The sequence below is a fragment of the Conger conger genome, chromosome 3, assembly GCF_963514075.1.
Source record: "Conger conger chromosome 3, fConCon1.1, whole genome shotgun sequence".
Lineage (NCBI taxonomy): Eukaryota > Metazoa > Chordata > Actinopteri > Anguilliformes > Congridae > Conger > Conger conger.
In genome coordinates, this window is record NC_083762.1 from 12224175 (window position 1) to 12249259 (window position 25085).

General features: G+C 45.1%; 1 protein-coding gene across 1 annotated transcript in view; it reads left to right on the forward strand.

The window, feature by feature from the left end:
- il1rapl2 (interleukin 1 receptor accessory protein-like 2) overlaps positions 1–25085 on the forward strand; it is a 236921-nt gene that overhangs the window by 99404 nt on the left and 112432 nt on the right. The window contains exon 2 of the mRNA XM_061236197.1: positions 21562–21835. Within this exon, the coding sequence (XP_061092181.1) occupies positions 21562–21835 (274 nt within the window). The remainder of the gene's footprint in view (positions 1–21561; positions 21836–25085) is intronic.

Genomic DNA, 25085 nt, shown 5'->3' on the forward strand with positions numbered 1-25085 from the left:
GAATTCTGTGGGCCCTTTAAATGCACATACTCCAGACTTTAATCATGTGTAAACATGTTTACTGAAATGTTGAGGAAAACTTAGCTGTATCAAAACTGTTCTGTAAAAGGATTGCTTCTTGCATCACTCTCAATTGGGTTGTTTGCAATCAGACAAGATTCAATACCCAGTGCAACCTGAAAGATACAGTATGCATATTATAAATAATAAATAGAGAAGATATCCGATGGCTGTAATGTTGATTTCATGAAAGCAGCAGAGGATGTTCTGCATTGCAAAGCTTTCTATTTGCACTGTATGTACTCATTCATGCAGTGTGGTTAACTTGGGGAGAGGTATTGGTGAGTAGGGATGTGCGTGTCTGTGAGAGTGTATTTGTGAAAGACAGAGTACATTTGAAACCCTGGTTACATGTTGGTCTTACTAAGTAAACAGAAAGGCCTCACTCCAGCCTATGGTTAACAAAGAATCTTCTCTATTTGCACTGCATGGACAGAGTAGCATCTAAAAGGCACTCAGAGGTTAGACTTGATTCCGTCCTATGGGCCCTTTGCTGGAATGACCCCAGAGAAGGTCGTGTAAACATGGAGGAGGCCTGGTGGCAGGCTTCCACAGTCAGCCATGCAGCTGACGCTGGTTTGGGCTTGCCGCTCAGAAAGCCCTTTTCATGAGCTCAGAACCAGGACTGCTGGGAGCGTGAACACAAAGAGCGGACTTAGGAGCGGTCCTGGGGAATGGTGGCGGTCTGGTTATTGTGAGGACGCGGCCCTCTCGCTGGGCGTTTTGCAGCGTTAGCGAGCGACAGCCGCAACATGGAGCTGGTTCAAGGACTCAGACATGAGGAAACGTTTTTCTACTGGCTTGAAATTTCCCCTGTGAGGGTCTTATTGGTACAGCCTCATTCCTACATAAAGAGTGAACGAGATAAAGAGAGGGAAAGAGAGAGAGAGAGAGCGACGGGAGACAATTGAACACAACCTTAAATTACCTTAAAACCTATCCCAACCCCCTATTTACAACCAAGGGAGGTTGGGTGAGAGAGAGGGATAGAGATTTAAAAACACCTTTATTGAACCCAGAAACAGAAATGATAGAACTTCAAAAACAAAGCCAACCAGTAACAAAAAAGAAATCTAAACAACCCTGAGGGAGAGAGGGAGAGAGAGACAGAGCTTGAGTGTGAGAGAGCGAGGGAGAGGAAGAGAGAGAGAGGAAGAGAGAGAGAGAAAGAGAGAAAGAGCAAGAGAGCTGGAGAGAGAGGGAGGAAACAGCAGCACAGCTCTGACATTCCCTGACACTAATTGGCCCCTAATTTCGCGTTTCTCACCAGTGGAAAGCCGGAAGGACAAAGCAGGCAGCAGAGAGAGCAGTCGGCCCGGGCGCTCCAGGGAGACCGCAGGCTCATAAGAAATATTTGGGGTATTAAAGACATGCTCCAAATTGTAGCCTACGGTACAGCCGTCGTCCGACCTTGAGCCGGTTCTATTGAAAGCGGTTTGTTTCGGGGAGAAAGGTAGAGAAAGGAGAGCAAAACTCAGCGGGGACCCCCATATTTCCCCCGTGAAACATAGTTTCCATCAGTCAGATTGGTCCTCCCTCCTCTTTTTTTAGCAATCTGTTACTTTTAAAATTCAGAAAAACAGCAGCACACTAATCATGTAGATCAGCGCTGTAGCTGAATGTATAAGTACTGTGAACACTTACACAGTATCAGCCATAACATCAATAACTGTTATGGGCCGTACTGCAAATCAACAGTTAGGAAGATAACTGGATTTTCTTTGCTTTGGTTTTCATCTTTTCAGGCAAGCTTTGCAAATTAATGGCTTGATAAAGTTTTGCAAGTGGGTCAAGGAGTTGGTTATGCTAGGTAAGCACTGTTCCGCGGTGGCTTGAAAGACATTAGAATGATGAATGTTTGATATAAATTATGGATGGTATAAGGGAAAGTGTACATTATTGCAGGCACTTAGCCAGTTCACTAACTTTTGCTAGGTTGTAAACGCAGGAATCTGCAAGCTTAAGTGGTCGTATAGCATGCAATCCAACTCAAATCTGTGTTTATTGGTGTGCGTTTATAGGCTTGGTAATACGCATTTAAAATCTAACTGTGATCTCTGGTGCAGTCTGTACTAGAAATAGAATCCCTATGTCTGAGGTATGTCTTTTTGTATTTATAATATAATTAGAGACAGAATATTAGCAACCTACATGTAGAAATAAATATAGAAAGGCAGTGTCACCTGTCATCTCTTTAATGTACAATTGCTATGCTACAGCAAATACAGAATTTTATTCATTGCTGTTGCACATCAGAGCTAGGATCATAAACATTCTCTTATTTCACAGACCCAGTATTTAATCTGCTATGATCATGCTCCTTTGTACCCCACTTGTATCTTCTGGCACATTTGAGAATCCTGGTGGCATTATCCATTTGCATACCGATAGGAGCAATGCACCTAAAATCAAGGGGGGACAGTATGAACCTAGAGCAATGTTTCCCAGCCGCAATCCTGGTGATATACTATCCTGTGGGTTTTCATTCCAACCCTAATTTGGCAACCCTAATTGTACTAATCTCAACCCTAATCTCAATGAGATCTCTAGCTGTTGAATGAGGTGTGCTTTGTGAGGGTTGGAGTGAGAACCTACAGGACGGCAGGTCAAGCAGGGCTGGGTACCACTAGGTTAGGGAAATGGCATATCATGCAGAACTTCCCCCACTACTGTTAGGAACCAGGACGGAAGAACCGATCGCAACCGGCGGATAAGCTGAACTTTTAGTCTGAGTCTTTTATTCAGCAGTTGAAATAGGCAGGCAAGTGTCAATCGCCAGCAAACAGTGCATACAGAGATAATCCAAAAACAGAGTCAGAGTCACAGGCAAAGTTCAGCAACAGAAGGGCAGTCCAATAGAGCAAGGTACAGAGGGGTGATCAACAATCGCAAGCGCAGAGTTCGGTCCGAAGTTGTAACCAATAAATCCAAACAGGGATAAAAAATAAGAATCAGGAAACAAAGCCAGAAACATTGGGCAAAACACAGGTGGAGTATACAGCAGACTGCTAGAGAGTTAGCAGTGACAAGCGCATAACAACCTGGCACTGGACTGAGGACAGAGGCGGGTATAAATAGACATTCAATGACTAACAGCTGGGTAATAGGGAATCAGGTAACAATGAATAGGTGAAACAGATAATGAGTAGGATACAGAACTATGGTGAGCAGCAGCGGGAAAGAAATGACAAAACGCTGGGGACTAAATACAGAGACAAAATGCACAGATCATGACAACTACAGATTTGTGTGCATTGTGTGCAAACACTCTTAGAAAAAAACGCTTCTGAAAGGGTTCTTTGGCATTCAAATTGGGAACCATTTTTAGTTCTTTAAGTGTAAAAACTCCCATTAAAAGAACCATTTTGCCCGACAAAGAACCCTTTAACTAGATCGGAAACACAGGGTTCCTGTTGGAACCATTTTGTTTAGAGTGTCGACATAGGAGAGGAGCGGTGTGGGGGGTGTAGGGGAAGGGGGGGAGGGGGTGCGTGTATTTGCACACTGCGCATTAGGCCCACCCCCCCTCCCCCCCGCCCGTGATGTCCTCTTCCTGCACGCAGTCCCTCACACCCACAGCCCCATTACCGGCCTGGTCTCCCGGTCTGTGTGGCAGTCTCTCTGAGACCAGGTGCCAGTCAAGATGGATGTTGTTGTAGAGCCTGGGTCCCCAGCGTCCGGTGCATGGCAGGCCAGCCTGCCTGTGCCAGTCTCCCCCGCCGCGGCCAGGCGGAACCGGCACAGGGGGGTACGGCGCACCGTGATCCAATCTCCTGCTGGATTGTGAGTTATGATATTCCTGGTAAAAATGTACAGCATATATAAATTACTGTAGGAGCTGAAAATGACATTTTCCCGAAATGTGCTGAATGTGTCTTCATTTTAGACAACACGTTCTAACAATCAAAATACATGCAACCGGAGGTCTACTGTTGAAACTTAGCTACCTTGGCCTACTCCTGCATTTACATAAATGTTGTTGATGCATTGACCTTGTCGGATAAACTCATATATCAAATTTATCTCAGAAACAGGAGAAATACGGTACTGTCAAATGTGAACACAATTTAATGCTCTTAAAAAGTTCTTGTCTCCTTTCTCAACTCCAAAGTTGAAATTTGAAGATCGCAAAATATCACCGCCTGTAAATCAGGAAATGACATGTTCAGATGCAGAAAGGTTTGGTTATTATGAATGTCAGCACGGTGAAGGAGCGGTTGGTCGGTTGGTCAGGGCCGTGTTGGGGAGCGGTTGGTCGGTTGGTGGGTTTGCTCTGTTCGCGTTGGGGAGCGGTTGGTTGTTTGGTCGGTTGGTGGGTTTGCTCTGGTCATGTTGGGGATTGGTTGGTTGGTTGGTGGGTTTGCTCTGGTCATGTTGGGGATTGGTTGGTCGGTTGGTGGGTTTGCTCTGGTCGTGTTGGGGAGCGGTTGGTCGTTTGGTGGGTTTGCTCTGGTCGTGTTGGGGAGCGGTTGGTTGGTTGGTGGGTTTGCTCTGGTCGTGTTGGGGAGCGGTTGGTCGTTTGGTGGGTTGGTCAGGGCCGTGTTGGGGAGCGGTTGGTCGTTTGGTGGGTTTGCTCTGGTCGTGTTGGGGAGTGGTTGGTTGGTTGGTGGGTTTGCTCTGGTCGTGTTGGGGAGTGGTTGGTCGTTTGGTGTGTTTGCTCTGGTCGTGTTGGGGAGCGGTTGGTTGTTTGGTGGGTTTGCTCCGGTCGTGTTGGGGAGTGGTTGGTCGTTTGGTGGGTTTGCTCTGGTCGTGTTGGGGAGCGGTTGGTCGTTTGGTGGGTTTGCTCTGGTCGTGTTGGGGAGCGGTTGGTCGTTTGGTCACTTGGTGGGTTTGCTCGGGCCGTGTTGGGGAGCGGTTGGTCGTTTGGTGGGTTTGCTCTGGTCGTGTTGGGCAGCGGTTGGTCGTTTGGTGGGTTTGCTCTGGTCGTGTTGGGGAGCGGTTGGTCGTTTGGTGGGTTTGCTCTGGTCGTGTTGGGGAGCGGTTGGTCGTTTGGTGGGTTTGCTCTGGTCGTGTTGGGGAGCGGTTGGTCGTTTGGTGGGTTTGCTCTGGTCGTGTTGGGCAGCGGTTGGTCGTTTGGTCGGTTGGTGGGTTTGCTCGGGCCGTGTTGGGGAGCGGCGGTGTCTGTGCCGCCAGGTGTGAGGCACAGTGTGGGCTCCACCAGCTGCACGGGAAGTGGCTTCTGTCGCCTTTGTCCCGCAGGAGTGAGACAGCTGACCTCCGGGTGCGCCTGGCTTCCTTTTTGGGCTTTTTGGTGCCTCTAACAGCACTTCAAACTCAACACCTCCCCCCTCCCACGGAGGGCTGGGGGTGCTCTGCATGGCTGCCTCCTCATTGAGTCGCCCTCTGATCCCTGACCCACCACACAGAGCAGGGTCACCTTGCTCCAACCTTGCCAATTTTACTTCTTTTTTTTTTCTCCCCAACAGGAAGCGCTTTTTTTTCCCAGCTTGGCAGTGAGCCACAGTGGAGGCACACCACCGATAAAAATCCCTGGTCTGATAACGGGGTGTCTTTACGAATGAGGGGGGTCTCCATGGCAGCACCCCAGCCAGGGACGGGGAAGGAAATCTTTCCCTGGTGCTGAATGACAGATGGGGAGCGACTGCGGCCCTTATCTGTCTGTCTGCTGACAAAACGCTTTTCTGCGGCCTCCCTTTCTCCCTCCCTCCTCCTCCTCCGCCAGCGCTCGGCGGGCGTGACGCAGAAGGAGAAGAAGAAAGAGGTTATCTGATAACGGCGCTGCGCAGATTCCATCGCCGATGACGGTGGCGTGACTCTGTGCGCGTGCGTGACGGCGAGCTCCGTGTGTGTTAGCGGTCGCGGTCGCGGCTGCTGTCGCTATCGGTCGATGAGGGACAGTCGCCAACGCGTTCGGGTCGTGTTGTCCAGCTGTAAAAATGTCGTCGACATGATTCAATCACGGCGGCTTTTTGGACTTTTTGATGGCAGGGAGTGGGGGGTGGGGAGGAGAGCCAAACACAGATGATAAATCCATACTGTTGCGGGTACGTGTTGTTGTGCAGGGGGCGGTGAGTCAGACTGTGCAGTGTGTGAGTGTAGTGTGCGGTTCAGATGCACTCTGGGAACCCAGAACCTCCCACCCCCCCCTGTCAGGGCTGTCAGCGCTCTAACGCGGCTACCGGAGGCAAGCGGGGGTCCTCCTGCTCTGAGGTGTCAGTCGCGGATGCGAGGTTGGGAGGGGGGGGGGGGGGTGCTGATGAGGGGGTGGGGCTGTAGCATCTGTGTGGTCCTGTGAGATCACCCCCCCACCATCCGTCTCTATGTGTGACTCTTTCTCCCTGTCCCTCTACCCATTCCTTTATTCTTCCCTCTCTCTATCCTCCTCACTTTTCCTCTCTCGCTCTCCCCATGTCTATGTGCAGTTCTCTCTCTCCCTATCTCTCTGTCCCTCTACCCTTACATAGAGTGTTACCCTCTATCCTCCCAGTGTTGTTCTCTCTCTCTCCCTCTCTCCCTCTCTCACCCTGCCTGTGTGTTCTCTCTCTCTCTCTCTCTCTGCCTGTGTGTTGTTCTCTCTCTCTCCCGCTCTCTCTCTGGCTGTGTGTTGTTCTCTCTCACTCTGCCTGTGTGTTGTTCTCTCTCTCTCCCTCTCTCCCTCTCTCTCTGCCTGTGTGTTGTTCTCTCTCTCCCTCTCTCTCTCTGCCTGTGTGTTGTTCTCTCTCTCTCTCTCTCTCTCTCTCTCTCTCTCTGTGTTTCTCCTTTCATCTGTGTCCCAGTTCGGTTTCAGTTTAATGTGCTGTATCGGTGTGACGCGTTTGAATATATTTCCAAAAGCATTAACAATAACAGAAATGTCAGCAGCCCCAACAGTCTGTTTTCCTCCGTCTGTGTCTATTTAAATATGCGTCTCTTTACCTCCCATTTTGCCTTTCTTTTTTCTTCCTCCCTCCTTCCATTGGCTCTCATCTTTTTTTCTCTCCCTCTGAATTCCTCATCCCCCTCTTATCTGCCCTTGGATATATACCTCTTCTTTCTCTCTCTCTCAGTCTCTCCATCTCTATTTATCTCCCTCTCTCTCTGTCTTTGTCTCTTTCTCTCGCTCGCTCTCTCCTTCTCTATCCCTTTCTCCCCCCCTCTCTCTCTGTGTCTCTCTCCCTCTTTCTTGCTCGCTCACTCTCTTTCTCTATGTCTCTCCCCTTATCTCTCTCTATGACTCTCTCTCCTTCCCCCCCTCTCCCCCTCTCCCCCTCTCTCTTCCTCTATGTCCCTCTCTCTCCCTCCCTCTCTCTCTATGTCTCTCTCTATCTCTCTCTCTATATATGGCCCCCCTCTCTCTCCCTCTCTCTCTCAGAGTGACAGGCTCAGTCCTCTGTCCTCTCCATAAGAACAGCAGGGCCTAACTACAGCCACCCGGCTCTGGCCCTGTCAGCTTGCCATGTCCCCAGCACCTGTGGTAATTGCCTCAGTATAATGGCACTCAGTACTGTATATTCAGCCGTGACTTTCTTATTTATTTCTAACATACTTACAGTGCATCCGCCCCTCGGAAGGGGAATCACCCAATTCACACGCCACTGCCTCCCGGTGCATTTCACACAGGAGGAACATACGGAAAAACAGGGCCAAGAAAAGCCTAATTTTTCACGGGAAAATCAGTTATAGTATAGGAATGCATCAAAATGAACTGTTAAAATCTAAAAAGCAGTTCTATTTGCAACATATGTGCACCTCCACCAAATATATAATTATATATTAAATATACAATTATTCAAAATATTATTCAAACAGAAAACAGGAGTGTCTTATTTGTTTTGATCAGTGTAAACTCTGGGGCTTCCTCGGGGGAGATTTTGTAATTAGGCCAGCTCGTTCCCTCATTAACTTGCAGGAGAGGGGGAACAGGTGCAGAGCTTCACATCGCGACTGTCGCCGCTAAACTGATGCATAATTGCACTTAGCTGTGAAAAATTAGGAGTGTAAAACACATCGTTGCCGAGGAAAATCCGGGCGGGTAATAACTTGGAAGGGAGGTGGCGGAGCGCGGGGTTTTGAAAACGAGGCGAGCGCTGATTTATCGTGGCGGAGAGCCCGAATGGCGTGAGTGTGACCGAACGCTGGTTCTGCGCAACCGCTGCCAAGTTCTAATTCTGTCTGAAGACCTCTCTCCTCACACTAATGCTATGTTCTATCTTCACAAGCGTGTATAATGAGCAAAAAAAAAAAAACCCTGTCTTTTAGCCGCGCGGGCTAACAGGTACGGGCCGTGACGATTCGCTTTACTTCTCGTTATTTCTTTCTGTTGCGCGGCGCGAACAATCTCACTGAGGTTTTCAGGAGAGAACATTTTATAAATTCCCGAATGCGGCGTGTTAAAATAAAGACAAACACGTAAGCGATCGCGTTTGGTCTCTGACATTTTCTAAATAAAAAAAAAAGCGCATAATTGTTTCGGCTCCGGCCCTGTGAAACAGTTGTTCTCCAGTAAATAGAGGAGTGGAAAAAAATCAGTTTTTTCTTCCAATTTGTTTTGATGTGACATTTAAAATCCTGAAAGTGTGGGCAGTCTGAAAAAAGAAAAAAAAACCCCAATAGATTTACACAAAACAAAAGTAGTTTCTTTGGTGGAATGTCTCGGAGGGAGCAGCATTGTTTGTAAATCACGGGAGGCCTGGCTGGCCCTCTCTCTCCCTCTCCGCCGCGCTGGTTCTCGGCGGAGGAGGTACGCTAAGCCGGTTAGCGGTAAAGACGACGTCGGAGCGTTAGCGTGAGACCCGGTTGTGGAGCAGTGACTGATGGCGTGGCGATCGGTTAAATCGGCCTTGAGTTACGAGGCCTGGCCTGGGATGAAAGGGCCCTTTCTCAGGGCTCCTGGCACCGGCAGCTGCGCTGGCTCCCCTGTCCAAACAAAGCCACGCGGCTCAGGACGAGCGCACGCTAACGAGGCCTACGCAACGCGGTGGCGCGGGAGCGCGTGTAGCATAGCTAGCCGGCGGTGGATGCACTTAAGGAAGATGGATGGTTAATATGTGCTACCTTTAGAGGAAATTATGGGGAAGTTTTACCGATGCATTTTATTTGAAGTAGTTTTTATCACGTATGATAAAGATGTAGTGAGCACTTGTCCTGGGTAGGTTGTCCTCATACGTTATGTTTTGTAGACATTTTTACTGGGCTTGTTAAAAGACAAGGTAAACACGAGTAAAAGGTAGCTGTAAACATGCAGTACGCTATACCTGGGAGAAGTTATACGTCACCTACATGTCAATGTCAATTCCACATTTCATCTTCCGTGTTAAAAAATGTAGGCCATCAAAGCTGTGAAAATCATCTGTGAACAACCGCACATGTTCTGCGCATGTTCTTCCTTGAGGTGACTGGGCGTGTAAGCCGAACTCTAAGCACGCCTCTCTGGTGCGGTAATGTTAAAAGGACAGAGGAACGACACCGCCGAACGGGGTCCGTGTGTGGAATACAGCGGCGTGACATTACCTGACCGCACCTGGCAGGCGGCGGTTGAAGTGCCGGTTCGAGGGCGACGCGGCTGGAGCAGCGGGTAGCAAGGTGACACCGCTCTGCCGCCGATGCCAGGTGCTCTCAGTGCCGCCGTTCCTCCGGGGCCGCCCCAAATTAAAAAAGCCGAGGCGCGGACACACACCGCAACCCCTGGATCCGAGCGCGGCTCAGAGCCGCGTGACTAATTCGCCGTGTTTGGAAGACCTTGATGTGTATATTGTAGATTAAAAACAACGGGTGACTGGCAGGAGCCCGCCTGCCAACTCCTTGTTGAATCTATCGCATGTCCGGCAGCCTCTGTTTCAATATCACCCTCCGCCATTCCCGCCATCTCCAGAGCGGTCTGCTCGCTGCCATTTATTATTTTGCGCCTGCCAAATATTCACATGATTTATGATGTTAATCTCTTTTATTGTAGGTGCGCGCCGATTAACAGGAGCTGGTTTAATGGAGGCTTTTGTACTGTCGAAGAACGAAGAATTAGTTTAATTCCTTTGTTGTTACGAGACAGTGAGATTTTGCATGCGGATGGTTCGGTGGTGGGACCTTTAATAAATCCGCTTTATAAATACACTGTGAGTATTGACCGTGTGTTGGCACCTTGTCATATGTCCAGCTTGTCTTGCATAACCGCTGTTTAACATGAATTTCTAATTTCCTAGTGACACATTTAACCCCTTATGTATTGCCTTAAAAAATTGCACTGTGAAAAAAGGAATGAATGCCAAAAAACCCACTTAACGGGTTAAACACCCTGGCGATTGTGAAACCTTCCTGTGACGTCAGTGAAAGACCAGGGGAGGCATTTGGGTGGGCACAAACATTAATCCCTTGTTATCTTTCAAATGTTTAGTTTATTGACATAGTGTCAGAAGGAGTTCAGCCAGATTAAGATGTTCGCATAGCCGTGATGTATAATATTGATTTAGGCTGGTTTTTTAGCCTGCGTTAAGCTTTTTTTTTTTAGCTAAGGATAGTGCTTCCATTAGAATAGAATGTTTATTCTGCAGTCAAGTGAGCTGTAAAAAGTGTTTTCATCAGTACTGTTTCAGAGTTCACTCTTGGATCTCCAGGAAAAGGCCTTTGTTTGTGCCACAAAGTACAGCATCAATAGCCTGTGCCACATTCCAGGAAATAATTACCCTGTGCTACATTCAAGGAAATAACTAGCCTGTGCTACATTAAACGAAATAACTAGCCTGTGCTACATTAAAGGAAATAAGTAGCCTTGGCTACATGTGTCTGGGCTGGATGGAAGAAGAAAATGGACGGGTGAGAAAAGTGCAAAACGGTGTAAAAAAAAAAGGTCCAATCACAGGCGATTCCGATGGCTCCCCTGCTTGCCTTTCTGGCGCGTTGATTGGCTGTCAGCAGTGAATGTCACTCTAACTGCGAGGCCGGGGCGAGGAGAGGAAACATCAGTGAGGGACAGGAAATGGCAACACGGCGGTGCGGTCCGGGGCCGTTCATTAAGCGGGGAGCGTATCCGCCGCTACCTCTTTGGCTGCGGTCTCGGCGGGGGCCTGTCATTGGACAGGTGCAGGCCACTTCTCTTTATTAATGACGAGCGAAATAAAGCAGCCCGCGCAAGGAGCCCGGGCTGGCACTGCGCCAACCAGCCGCGCGAGCAGGGCGGGGGGGCGGGGCGGGAGGGGTTCTTGGGCCGAAAACTGACAAATTCCCCGTCCATTCTGCACACTCCGCCGCCGCTGTGACAAATGGGGTCCAATCCCACTGCAGGCAGGATGGATGGATGGATGGGTGGATGGATGGAGTTCCACCGGGGGCGATGGACTGAGCGAGGCGGGGCGGGGGGGGGGGGGGGCGGCGGTGCTGTCGTCTGTGGGCGAAGAGGGCCCAAAGCGCCCGGGGAACGCGGCGGACTGGAGTTCAGTACTTTGCGAGGCCGGTTTGTTTCCTCCCTCAGAGCCTGTTTCATTGATCCGGATTTGCGAATACCACCTGTTAGGCCTGTTATTAATGTCCCGGTGAGGTTTGCATTTCCGCTGCCTTTGAGCGTTGTTAAACGCCCCTGTTTTTCATTACACACTCGCAGCTGTCAAAATGGATGACATTTACCTGGATAAGAAATAATTATGATTCGGGAATAAAAAATATATATGCAATTTGTACAATGCTGAGAGTCAATTACTCAGCAACAATTTTCTGACAGAATTGACAGGGGCGGGGGTCTCATTTTATGTGACTGGAATTTTAGCCGCCAAAGGAGAATTACTGTTGTCATTAACCCTTTGTAATATTTGCTGGAGAACTGGCCGCAGACATTGGCTGTCTCACTGGCTTGTGGCTCTCCGGGTAATCCCAGGCAACCTTGATGAAGTTTATTTTCTGAAAGTGGTCAAATCTGAAATATGTTCTTTCCTACTGACACACAAATGCAGAAAACAAATAAAACATCTCAGACCAAATTTATACTTTAAAAATCATGGGTACCTAAGGCTTTACACAGTACTGTAGCTATAGATGTGACTCACTGGGTAAGTGTTCACCAGTGCCAGTGGCCCCAGCCTTCCCTCCGGTGAGACACTGTGTTCTCAGTCTCATTCGTTTACATCAGATTAGGTCCCCTTCCAGACCTGATCTCCGAGGCCACTCAAACCACCACCTAGTTATTTTGTTCTGGGAGTGAGCCTGCATTAGGTAGACAGGGGAAGAGCCTGGTAAGAGTCTATATTTACTCAAAAAAAGTTGAAGATGCTTCAACTCTAATAGTGTTCTGTTTTATTTCTGTATTGAGTTGTGATGTGGTCCAAATCAACAGAAACTTTTGGCTACAAGAGAGGGAACTTCTGTATAGATACTTGTGAGCAACAGAGTGCTGTTATCAGGTGCCGGGACTTAAGAACCAATCGCAACCCATAAATTGGCAGAATAGACATCTTTATTTACTGACAAGCAGATCAGAGAGGCAGGGGTGAATACTGGCAAGCAGGTACCAAGTTCGTAGTTGAAATAAGAGTCCAAACAGGCAAAGGTACCGGATGTAATTCAAGAATAAAAATCAAAAGGTCCAAGGAAAGTTTGGTAACAGGTAATCAGACACAGAACGAAAGGCAAATCCAAAGAATTCAGGGTACACAAAGGGAGTCAGAACACAGAGCAGGCAGGCAGAAAACCACTGGAAAATACGGTCAAGACACATAACAATCTGGCAAAGAAACTAGGCAAACAGACAGGTATAAACACACAGACAAATTAACAGAAATGACAAACAGGTGCAGGTGCAGGGAAACACGTAACGAGACTCAGGTGAAGTAATGACTATAGAAAGTGAACTAGGACAAGAGACACAGAGAGCCAGGCAGTAAAGCAAAAGCAGTATGACAGGGGAGCACAGAGTGTGACAGCTGTGTCTGGTTTCTTCCTTATTTACCTAAGTCTCACTATCAAACAGCATTCAAATATTTATTTTTGGTGTCAAGCTGCTGGTAAACTGTTGCCAAAGTATATCCAAGTTGACATGATAATGGATGGTGAATTAGACAATGTTTCCGGCAAATTGTTATTTGTGAATAAGAACATGAATACGACTGTACATATCTCTATTGTCAGCTTTGGTCCAAATACTTCTGCCTAAAACTGACAAAAAATTAGTGCTGTATATTTTCTGATCTAGACTGTCCATATAAACAACATGGCTTGACTAGCTGCAGTAAAGGGTCGGTTCTGATCATTATTCTGTATAGCCTCATGCGGTCTAATACAGTGGTAAAATGTTCCTTACAATGTACCTTATGCCATGGTCAGTCGTAAAGTAGTTCTTACACAGTTCATTAAAGCAAAGCCAGTCATAAAGCAGTTGGTGAACAACACATTACAGCATATATACAGCATAACCGATTGTGAAGCAGTCCACACATGGCACATTACTGCACAATCAATAATAACAGTCTATAAACAACACGCTGCAGCATAACCAATTTCTAAGATAGACCATACACAGAAAATTATAACATAGCCAATGGCAAAGCAGGCTATACAAGAGATTGCCGCATAACCAATCAAGAAGCGGGCCATACACTGTGCATTTGTAGGAAAATAAGTCGCACAGCCGTCCTTACCTAGCTCATTACAGCCTGATAGAAATTAGACAGACTACATGATCAGGGAGATCTTCGTCTGGAAAATAAGCCAGTAACCATGCCGGTTTCTTTCTCTCATTAAGTTCTTATAGGAGCAATGCTGAACAGGATGAAAGTATAGCATATTGTGGAACACAATGCAAATCTATTTCTGTCAACACAGATCGACTCCAGGCAATTACTGTTCTTTGTGAACATTTGATTACTACAGCACTTTGAATTAGGCAGTCTTAAACTGCCAGTGATGGAGACATTCATCAGTTGTCTCGCAGAGTGATTTAAAAACCCTTTTCTCTCCCACGAAGCGGGGAGGGCGGTTATGCATTCACACCTCGCAAATGGACTACCGGGCTGAAACAAACACGTGCCATCGACAATGGAGCCGCGCGATTCTTATTGCAATTTTTCATACATTCTTTCCTGATTATCGATGTAAATGAATGGGTAATTTATTTCAGGCGAAAGTGAAATGGAAGTCATCGCTTCTCATTACGGGGCACTTTGGGAATGTGTGTTTCTTCGCATGATGTGAGTGCCTGGCTAATTTCAACATCATTAGCGGCTGATTGTGTTACTGTGACCTGTTTCGCGTTCGGGTTCTTCAGAGTAGACCACTTACGGAGAGCTGTGAAGAAAACCGGCCCGGGCACATTGTCTGGGGTTTATTATACAAACACAGCCGTAAACGGAGGTGCTTCTTTATTCCCACATCATATTGCTTATTTTTTCACCTCCTAAATCTGGACATTCACAAGGGAGTCAGTATTGTGCGCATCACACGAAGGCCGGTTTGCTTTTATCAGGGCGTGCAGGGGGAATGGCTTTGGCTGATGTGGCAGTCTATAACAGTCAGATATTAGACTGGTTTGTAATGAGGCCTTGCAGGGAAAGCAGGGTCTCTGTTTTTGGTTCACGGAAATGACAGAGGGCAGTTTGCCCTTCTCAGAGCATGATCTGAGCGTGTGGTGTGGAGTTCCTACAATAAACATGGCATGTGGATTCCACAATAAAAAGATAACTGTGGAAATAAAAAAATGAGAAGAAAGTTATTTGATCTTTCAATTCGATTCGGTTTTATTTGTATGGCTCGTTTTACAGAGACACTGTCACAAAGAAATATAGCTAATATGAAAATTGGGAAAGATTGATCCTGAACCCCCTAAAAACAAGCAAGGTAAAAACTCCCCAGTGGGAAGAATAAACACTTAAATTGTGGTGAGAAAAACAAAATGGCGGATGGGAAAAAACCCAGATAGGCAGGAAGTGGGCATTCTATCTGAGAAAATAGTCATAGTGGTTGGGCAGATTGGGGGTTTTACAGTGTGACTAGCTGGTAGACTGCCTGTTTCTGTATGATAATACTTAATTGCATGTTGCTTTGGGTTACAAAGCTGCCTTACCCCAACATTGACAATATAGGCATTAAAACAGCAAGTTGTCACAGTACAGCTAATAGTGAAGTTACATGAAAATGCAAACACAAAAATATGTCACTTAACTTTAAACATTGTTCAAAGTCCCGTTGTTGCAAAATAATCATCATGAGGCCCTTTAATTGCTTATCTGCCTGAGAATGAGTATGTGGGCACCTATACATGCTTAATAAACATTTATAACTACATTATTCTTTCAACTTTTTACTTTTGTCATTAATAAATATTAATAGAAAAGTTTCATATTAAGGACCTATACATTACTCAGAAAATTAGATCAGTATACATGAGTATATATTTTATACAGGTTACATCTTAACATTGTAACCTTTTTCAATTCAATTAGCCCCACTGCCTGCTTCTGAATCATGAATAATTAGTAACAACCATTCATTATGGCTATCTATCAACAAAGCATTTTTAATTATGTATTTAATGCTGTTATTGAAAACATTCAGCATGCATGACTGCCCTCTCTCTAAACTGTTTTTTTTTTGCATGTGTGTCTTAAAATATAATCCCTAATATAAAGACAAATGAAAAGGTTTGCCAATCTTCCTTGTAATCACTTTCTGACAGGAGCATATGCATGGTGCATACATCTGTCTCGACAAAAAGAGAAACTAAAAAAAATAAAGAGAAACAGCTGGTTACCCCCTTCAGTATCACCCCTTTTCTTAACACAAGCTTGCAAATGACATACCCAAACTAAAATGCTTCAACACTTTTCACTACAGGCATAATCATGATGTCTTCTGAAAGGTATGGGGTTCTCAAGGGGTTAACCGACTGAAAATCTACAGCGATCAGATTCCCATCACATTTCTGTGGCTACAGAGCCAGACTGCACAGCAGGAGAGTAACATAGCCAAGAATAGTAATGAACTGAAATCAGTTGTCACTTAATCTATGCTTTTCCCCACATCTACTGTATTCTGTAGCATTGTCCCATCCAGTATTGTATCACATTGACCTGTTTTATTATTCATCTACTGCTGAATGAGCGCAACAAACATAAACTTTTTAACAGCTTTTTGTTTCTTCTGATATATAAAGCCATTAGACTAACAAATATTAAAAACATTGTGGTAAAAAAATGTTTTTTGCTTTCCGCAATGATAAGAGATTGGGAAGACTGAACTTGCATTGCGTCTGCTGTTGTTGTGTAAAGTCTGTTGTGTTTGGTAATCTGTAAAATTTGTTCTTCATAACACTCCAGCCCTGTTACAATTGCAGCTGAGGGATAAATAATGTTGCACTATAATGTTGCATTGTGTTGTAGTCTATTGTATTGTGCTGATTTGTCACCTACGGTGTGATTACATTTGGCATGAACAAAACGGAGACGAGGACCTTTAAACAGAGTCATGCCAATAGTAACAAAAACATTTACAATGCGTTCTGTTTGTGGCCAATGGAGTCCATGCTATAAAACATGGCTGCCTCTCTCTGGTGCCATGGAAACACTGGGGTATCTGTGTGCTGGCAGGCAGGGCCAGTCTTGCTGTACTCTAGCAGCTGTCCAATGAAAATTCCTGCTGAGAAAAGGCATTGGATTTCAAATTCCCGATGAAAGTGAGTTGATTGCCGCTTTCAGTCCGATGACAGTGCCGGGCACTCCCGTGGGGGCCTGTGAAAGGACCCCCCAGGAGCAGAGAGGATTCAGGGAGCGCCACACGACGTGTACGTCATGCTGTACCAGCCCTGTACTTAGGATACGCAATGATGTGAACAGCTCATTCACATCATCGATGCTCATTGTCCAGCAGCAGTCAAAAGGACCAGCACTGTGTCAGCGCACCCCAAGGGTCCCTTCCTCTATGTCTGCTTCAGATCTACTTATTTCTGCTTCTCTTTTTTAGTCTACTTAACATGTTGCTTAGACATTTGGACTGTTAATATTTCCTATGAAATGTGCTCTTTAAAGTGTGTTATTATGAGTGCTATTATATATATGTGTATTATTATTAGGGCCATCAAAGTTTTTGAGAGTGAATTGATTCTGTTTTCCTCATAGCTTAAATCAAAGGAGGTTGTCCTGAAATTGACCGCACATGGTGGTGTTGTGTTCAGTATTTGTGACCACATTACAAAATTATAGAAGAGCCCAAGAAAAGCCTCTTAAGATCCATCTTATTAAAGTGGATCATGCAAAATGCACTCTAATGTTAGCACAGTTCTACATGTAGGCAAAATGACAATCCGACATGGACTGCATGTCCTTACCTAATCTGCTTATTTTTACAAATATTATGGAACTATTACATATACATATTGTAAACATCTATGTTATACTGTTATATTCTGTAGCTGATTGTTAAAAAATTGATTGTTCCTGGCTTCTCTGAATATAACCCTGGTTCCCTAATTGGTATACTCTCTCAACTGTCTTCATTTATTCTTTTTCTGCTATTTTTATAATGCTTCAGGGAAACCAGTATTTGATGTAGAATATTTATAATTGGGGACACTTTACAATTTTTTCACTGTAAAATAACCCAGCCGAGTTTTACAATTACATACTGTATCTCCTGTGGAGCCAGTGGTTGCCATTGCATTAGAGGGAGGTGTGATTTATATTATGTTCTCTAAACAGATTCAAATTCAGGAGACGTCAAAACAAAATGGCCTAATACCCCATCAAATATACCTTACCAACTGTTTACCGGGGTGACACGGCAAATAAATCCAAATCCTCTTTGTGGTCTGAAGGGGCTTTTGTGGTCAAGTCGATTTATTTAAAATGGCCTACAAGTTGTGCGTTGATAGACTGCCTCCGTCACACAGAGAAGACCATTACCCCTCTCACATTTCCATATTTATTTCTCTCTGATAAGATTGGTTTTGCCCACGCCTCAATGTAACTCATTTCAGGAATCATATTGAAACGGCTGCACCCCCTGGTCCCATTTATACCTGTGTAAGGATACATGTCCACTGAAAGCTATTCATTCAGTCTGTTTCAGAAAATAATAAACAAGCTATCAAATGCAAGTCGGGACTGAAATTGCACATCAGCACAAAGTATTTGGTGGGCTATAGCTCTGACATTGACTTTTTTCCCCTCTCTCAGCTGTCATGGCTGAAATTGCTATACTGCCTCATGATAGACTTGGCCAATGTGTAGTCGCTGGGTCAAGCTATTATTATTGCAGCAGGTGCCAAGCGCTACAATGGATTCTACAATGGATTCCAGCAGCCAGCATGAGGTCTGAAACTGCAAAGCCAAACCTTATCTGCTGCAGCAGTTCTGTGTGTGTGTGTGGGGGGGGGGGGGGGGGGGGGTGTATGTGTCTGTGTGTGTGTGTGTGGGGGGGGGGGGGGGAAACACACACACCTGCACACACACACATGCACAACACACACCTGATCGTCAGCTTTTACCCACACTCTTATGACATAGCCACAGCTACCATCAGACCACCCCAGTGCTGCTATTGGGTGGCCACATTCCAGGATTTCCAACGATGTAAATTGCTAATAATCTGAAAAACTGAGAGAAGTGGTTAAATTTGCCCAATTAGTGCACTAATTAGTTTAGTAATTAGAGTACTTGGGTTGTCAGCTGGAAAATAAATATAGTGGACAGAATCTCCCTCGGGGCTGGCATTGGCCACTCTTATCTCCATATCATCACAGCTGTGTGTGGTCCACAGTACCAGTGACAGCACACTGTCCTTTCCTTTTCCGGAAGAAATTACAACCTACTGTAGTAACCCTGGTGTAAAATCCATGACCAGCTTGAAATACCAGCTACCAGCTGTTTCATGACAGAGCTTCAGCTGGTCAAACCATGTGGAGTAACTGGTCAACCAGCTGCCAGCTGTTTCAAAACCTTGATTGGGAACAGCTTGAGCTGTTATTTTAGCAGGGAAGGGGATGACTCCAGAACACGGCTTGTTTATTCCCAGTATGGAAGGGCAGGTTGTGCAGAGCTTGCGAGCGTTTACTGTATAAGAACACAACAAACAATACGCTGTTCCCACTGGTGCGCCTCTCCTCCAACCGCCTCCTTCCAGAACCTTCCATCTGAACAGTAAAATTACCAGTGTTTTAAACAGGTGGTCTCATTGAGATCTTTTTCAATAGAGACCTGTTACAAAAAAAAATGTAATCAACAAAGATATAACTGAAATACATATTACCCATAGCATGAAGCACAGACAAAAAATATATTTTCAGTATTCATTCAATCCAATAGGGGCTATACAGTATTTACTTGGTAAGAGTTGATTTAACACTAGACATGTTACCGTCACGGTTCAAATCGGACACACATGCGTGCGCAAGCATGCGAGGTAATTGTCTGAATGGAACGACACGCCTCTCAGCGGCTGTACCGCGCTATCACAACTAAGGGCTCTCCCCCTCCGCCCCCGTCGTCATGGTAGAAGCAGGAGCCAATGAGTGAATCACTCCATTCAGAAAAGCCGGCTGGAGAGGGCCCCCGGGGTGACTTACGGCCGCCTCACAAGCACTTCCTTATTCAACGCGTAACCTGTGCGCTCCACGCCAGCCATCGTCCGAAACGCGCCGCGTTAACCCAGCGGACCGGATTAACCGCGCGAGCCATCCCACAATCCCTTTCACCCGTCGGCCTCCTCCAACCCTCCGCCGGCTGTCCGTCTTCCCCGTCCGTCAGCACCGCCAATTTCTCTTCTGTTATGACCGGAATTAATTTTGAACGCGCGTGACAAAATGATCTGAATAAATGTATATAACGAATCTATACCATAAATTGGCCGTCGTGACAGTCCTTTACATAAATTACGGAGGACAGGTTTTGAATGTAAAAATAATTTATGTGACAGTGAGTAGAAAGACAGATTACTTGGAGTCTACATACACACTCTTCTGTAATTGCTCATAAATTATAATGCTTCATGCTGATGTGCATTCCGATTTCTTGAGGCCAATGAGCTCTCTAAAAGATGGCAGAAAAACCAGCGTTTTTTTTTCTTTTCTTTGAAATTGGACTGCTGGTTGAAAATAGAAAACTGCTTGAAATGTCTGCTAAGAGCACTTCTGCTATGTTGCTGATTCAAAGCAGAATATTTACATTCGCAGCTTACTGTAAAGTTTAAAAAAAGTTTCAAAACACTAAAAATGTCTATTTGGAAATGGTGATTTTTTTTTTTTACTCGCTTAAAAAAACATTTTGAACGACTAGCATAAAAATCCGAAGATGTTAAAGTGCACAGCAAAGCAGCAGCAAACTTCTCATTCAGAAACTTTCATCAGTGCACAGTAACCTTGCACTGGGCACTTTTGCATGTATTGCACTTTGTATTGTGTATTGCACAATGCTTTTTCGAAAGTAATAAAAAATAAACGCTCTGGAAAATATGCATCTTCAGAAGTATGTGCATGGAGTTAGCTTGACATATTCTTCCTTTTGAAAGCTATTTCAGCTATGTGAAACTTATAGAGACTTGTCGGGAGAACAGAGCTATTCTCTAAATGTAATTTCAAATTTGTCTCAAGAAGGATACAAGGGGAGAAATAAGGGCTGCTAATATTTCAATATTTCAATGTGAGGACAGTTTCCAATTAGAGTAAGATTGCTCCCTGAACTGGAAGTGTCACTACAGTACTTGGCTTAACAAACTGAAAGTGAACATGTCACCGCATGCGGTATAATTCTCACAATTCTTCAAGAGCCACTACTGTAGGGTTGTTCTTTGAAACGTTAGGAGCAGTATACGTACATTGTAATTAAAATGTAATTTGTGTCTGAATTTGATTGAAAACAGTCAATGCATGTTGTGACAAACCCGGAAATAATTCTTAAGTGTGATGTGCCAAGTGCACAAATCACAGGAATTATCACAAGTTGTTTTGCTTCATTTGTTTCGTTAGCTAGCATGTTCCCGAGGTTCGGGTTTAGAATAGAACAACCAATCATTGTTATGTAATTCTGAGAGTCACATGACTGTGGAATACACCTGCATGTGGAGACACTTCGAATCATGGCGCTGTAGTGACCCACCTCTCACCCACGATACTCTAGCATTACTGATTAGTAGTTGTTGTTATTTATTGCTGTTTATTGTTCCTATTAAGTGAAAGTAATTCTATAGCATTGTCCTGCATAAAAAACTGTCTTACATGTAATCCATTGACAGAATAATCAAATAGGCCCTAGTCCTTATCTTTATTGTACTCTTAGCACTTGAAATTGTACTTCCCTCTAAATTGCCAAGCAGAACTTGAAATGTTGTTGAAGCTCCAGAAAAAAGATATGAAATATCAATTTGACAATGCTAATGAGGAGTCCAAATGAAAACACAGGTGTCGAGTCTGCTGCACAAATGGCAGGTAGAGATAGATTGCAAGTGCATTCCGCTGCATTGACCTATGACCCCAGCTCTAGCTACAGCCATTAGTTTGAGCACTTACACCAGCGTTGAGCACAGGTACAGGCAGGGCACACGCGTGTGCATGAGGCGTGTCACTAAGCGTGTGCCGCGTGCGCTGTGCTTCCTCCGCAGTGGACGGCTGCATCGACTGGTCGGTGGACCTGAAGCGGTACCGCGTGCTGGCGGGCGAGCCGGTGCGGGTGAAGTGCGCGCTCTTCTACAGCTACATCCGGACCAACTACAGCATGGCCCAGAGCGCCAAGCTGCGCCTCATCTGGTACAAGAACAAGGGCGACTCCGAGGAGCCCATCATCTTCTCCGGCCAGCGGCTCAGCAAGGAGGACGACTCCATCTGGTTCCGCTCGGCCGAGCTGGAGGACAACGGCTTCTACACCTGCGTGCTCAGGTACGGTATACCTGCCCCCCCGCCCCCATATCCCACAGCCAGCGGCCTACCCTCTCTTCCCCCGCACCTGCGGCCTGTAGCCCCTGCCATGCTCTGACCACAAGGCTGCCAGCCACATGGAGCATTTACCAGGGTGAAATCCACCATGTCTCTCTCTCTCTCCCTTTCCCTTTCACTCTCTTCCCCTCCCTCTAACTGAATCTCTCTATCTCTGTCCATCCCCCTTTTACGCTCTCTCTTTCAATCTCTCTCCCTTTATCTCTCTTTCAATATCTGTATCTTTCTCTTTCGGTATCTGTCTCTCCCTCTCACTGACTCTGTCGCTCTCAATCTCCCTTTCTTTCACTCTCCTTTGAACATTACATGACTGACTAAGAGACATTCATGGCTAAGAAAATCAGGGATCATACAGAGAAATTTGCTGACTCTCCACGTATGGACAGTTACTTTAAAGTCAGAGAATGTATCCCTTTTTTGTTGCTTTTTTATCATTATACTGTAATATATATGGCTAGCAACCAAATTAAGAATGGCTGATTTGGATTAAGCAAAACCCAAATTATTCAATTCATTAATAATGGAAGATTACATTCAGTGGGAAAGATTACATTCAGTGGCCTTCTTGCTTTGTGAAACTTCTTCTACTTGAAACAAACATGAAGCGATTCATGTTTCCCCCTGGCCACATACAGTCGTATGCTAAAATTTGGGCACCCCTGGTCAAAAAGATTTTATAATGAATATCTTGGTGAACTAAAGCGAACCAGACCTCTAAATGGTACAAAGTTAAACATGGCACATTTCACGACACAGGATTAGTGTTTATTTTAATTTTTTTACAGTTTCAAAATCATAAGGCCCTATGCAAAAGTTTGGGACCCCAGTCAGTTAGTACTTTGTTACTTCTCTTCTGGCAACTATAAGAGCTTCCAAACCCTTCCTGTAGCCAGCTAAGAGTCTTTCAATTTTCCCCCATTCCTCCTGGCTTCATACTTCATGGTTGATTTCGAGTTATAAAAATCATTGGCTTGATAGAATACCAATCTCTTCAACTTCAATGTCTGGATTTACCTTCAAATATTAGCCTCGAGCATTTCTTAATATTTGGTGAAATCCATTCTTCCTTCCACTCGCACAATATTTCCTGTGCTCCCAGCTGCTACACAACCCCGAAACACAATGGATCCACCTCCATGTTTAACATTTGGCAAAGTGTTCTTCTCTATAAAGGCTCCACATTTTTTTCTCCAAAAGATACCTGCTTTGGTGGATGCCAAATGTTCAATTTTGGTTTTATCAGTTCAAAGCACATTGTCCACAAGGCCTCAGGCTTCTGGATGTTTTCTTTTGCATACTTCAGACGCTTAATTTTGTGTTGAGGTCATGAGGAAGGCTTCTTTCTGGTAACTCTGCCACGTAGGTCTTTGATGTTTAAAGCATGTTGTATTGTTGTGCTGTGAACAGCTAGACCTGTGCCTGCTACTTTTTTGCAGCTCTTTTGCTGGGATGTGTTGGGTCTTCTGAGCTTTTCTGAATATGTGCTTGTCTTTCAGACCTTGCCTTAACTTCCACTGTTCCATTTACCTTCCGTGTTCTAATAATGTTTACGACACCTTATAATAATGTTTACAACCAGAATGGTCTCATGTTTAACTCAGCTTTGCTTCTGTTGACCAAGAAATGAATTAAGGCTTTTGACCAGGGGTGCTCAAATCTTTGCATACGACTGTATAAAAGTAGAACCTTGCTCAGTGAGAGTCAAATCAGTAGGCTTTGTTTTTGGGCTCTGGCAAAGAACTGGAGCAATAGCCACAAAGAAGAAGAAGACGAAGAAGAAGAAGAAGAAGAAGAAGAAGAAACATGTCCCTCTGACAAAGCTGATGCTTTTCCTGGCTGGTAATAAGGTTCCTTAATAAGTGCTGCTTCATTTTCGCCCTGGCGGTGCGCTGACAGTCTAATTAGAACCAAGTTCCTGTCAGTTTCTCAGCAGCTTCTGTTCCACTTATTTCTCCACTCTGCTGGACATTGGTAGGGACAGGTGCCATGAATTCCAATGCAGATAGCCATCAAGCTGACTCATTTTCTCTCAGATCAGGGCGACCAGACAGGTTCTCTGCGTGGTGGAAAACCCAATCTGAGTTGGTGCCTGTCGCTGAGACTGTCTGGTATTATCAGTAGACATCGGTTTAACTCGGTCTGTTATTATTTTCCATTACTTTTTTGCAATGACGTATGTTTTGGAAATGTCATTGCCAGGTAAGCTAGTGATGATATATATAAGATTAATTATTTTCCATTTTTGCTTAAATTCATAAAATGTCATAGCGACTCTTCTCTCCACAGTTATCTTTAGACATATTTATTTAAGATATTCTAGATTTATTGCACATGGAGTATTGAGCATTGAGAAAGAATCTGAAAAACAACATATGCATATACACTCAGTGAGCACTTTATTAGGTATTTATTAGACTTATTCTTTTGACTTATTAAGTCTTCTGCTGCTGTAGCCTATCCACTAAGAGGTTTGATGCATTGTGTGTTCAGAGATGCTCTTCTGCACACCACTCTTGTAATGCATGGTTATTTGCATTACTGTCACCTTCCTTTCCACTTCAACCAGCCTGGCCCTTCTCCTCTTAACCTCTCTAATTGACTAAATTAAATATTTGGTTAATTAACAAGCTGGCGTATAGGCCTACCTAATGCAGTGCTCACTGTGTGTATATGATGAAAGCATAAAGAGGCTCTGAAAGGCTGAGAGCCAGTGCTGACTCGTTGGGTATTTACAGAGAGATGCGACACGCTTCTGAGAGACAATTGCTGTAAAATAACATTGCCACCAGCCGCTGTGCTTGAAATGACAGGGTGCGACTGGGAGAGAGGAATCTATTTTCTGTGAGGGTCTTGTGACCTGCGGGTGGGATAATATGTTGTCTGCTTTGCCCCCCCCACATATCAGACTTCACAAAAGAGCTGCTCACCCTCCAGTTCTGCACGCTTATGCAACTCACAGCACAGATACTGCATTTACTGAGGACACATAGTTGGGTGTGCTCTCTCTTTTTCTGCTATTGGATCCAAATGTGTCTCAGATGTACATAGTGTTTGTCTTGGTATTCATTTAGAGTTCTACCCCCCAACCGGCTGCAGGAGATTGTCCCCAATCAGAAAAGGAATAGGTACGAAAAACCGTGCCCTCGTCATTGGGACGCTACCCTATAGGTGCATAAAATCAGTTGCATGGAAT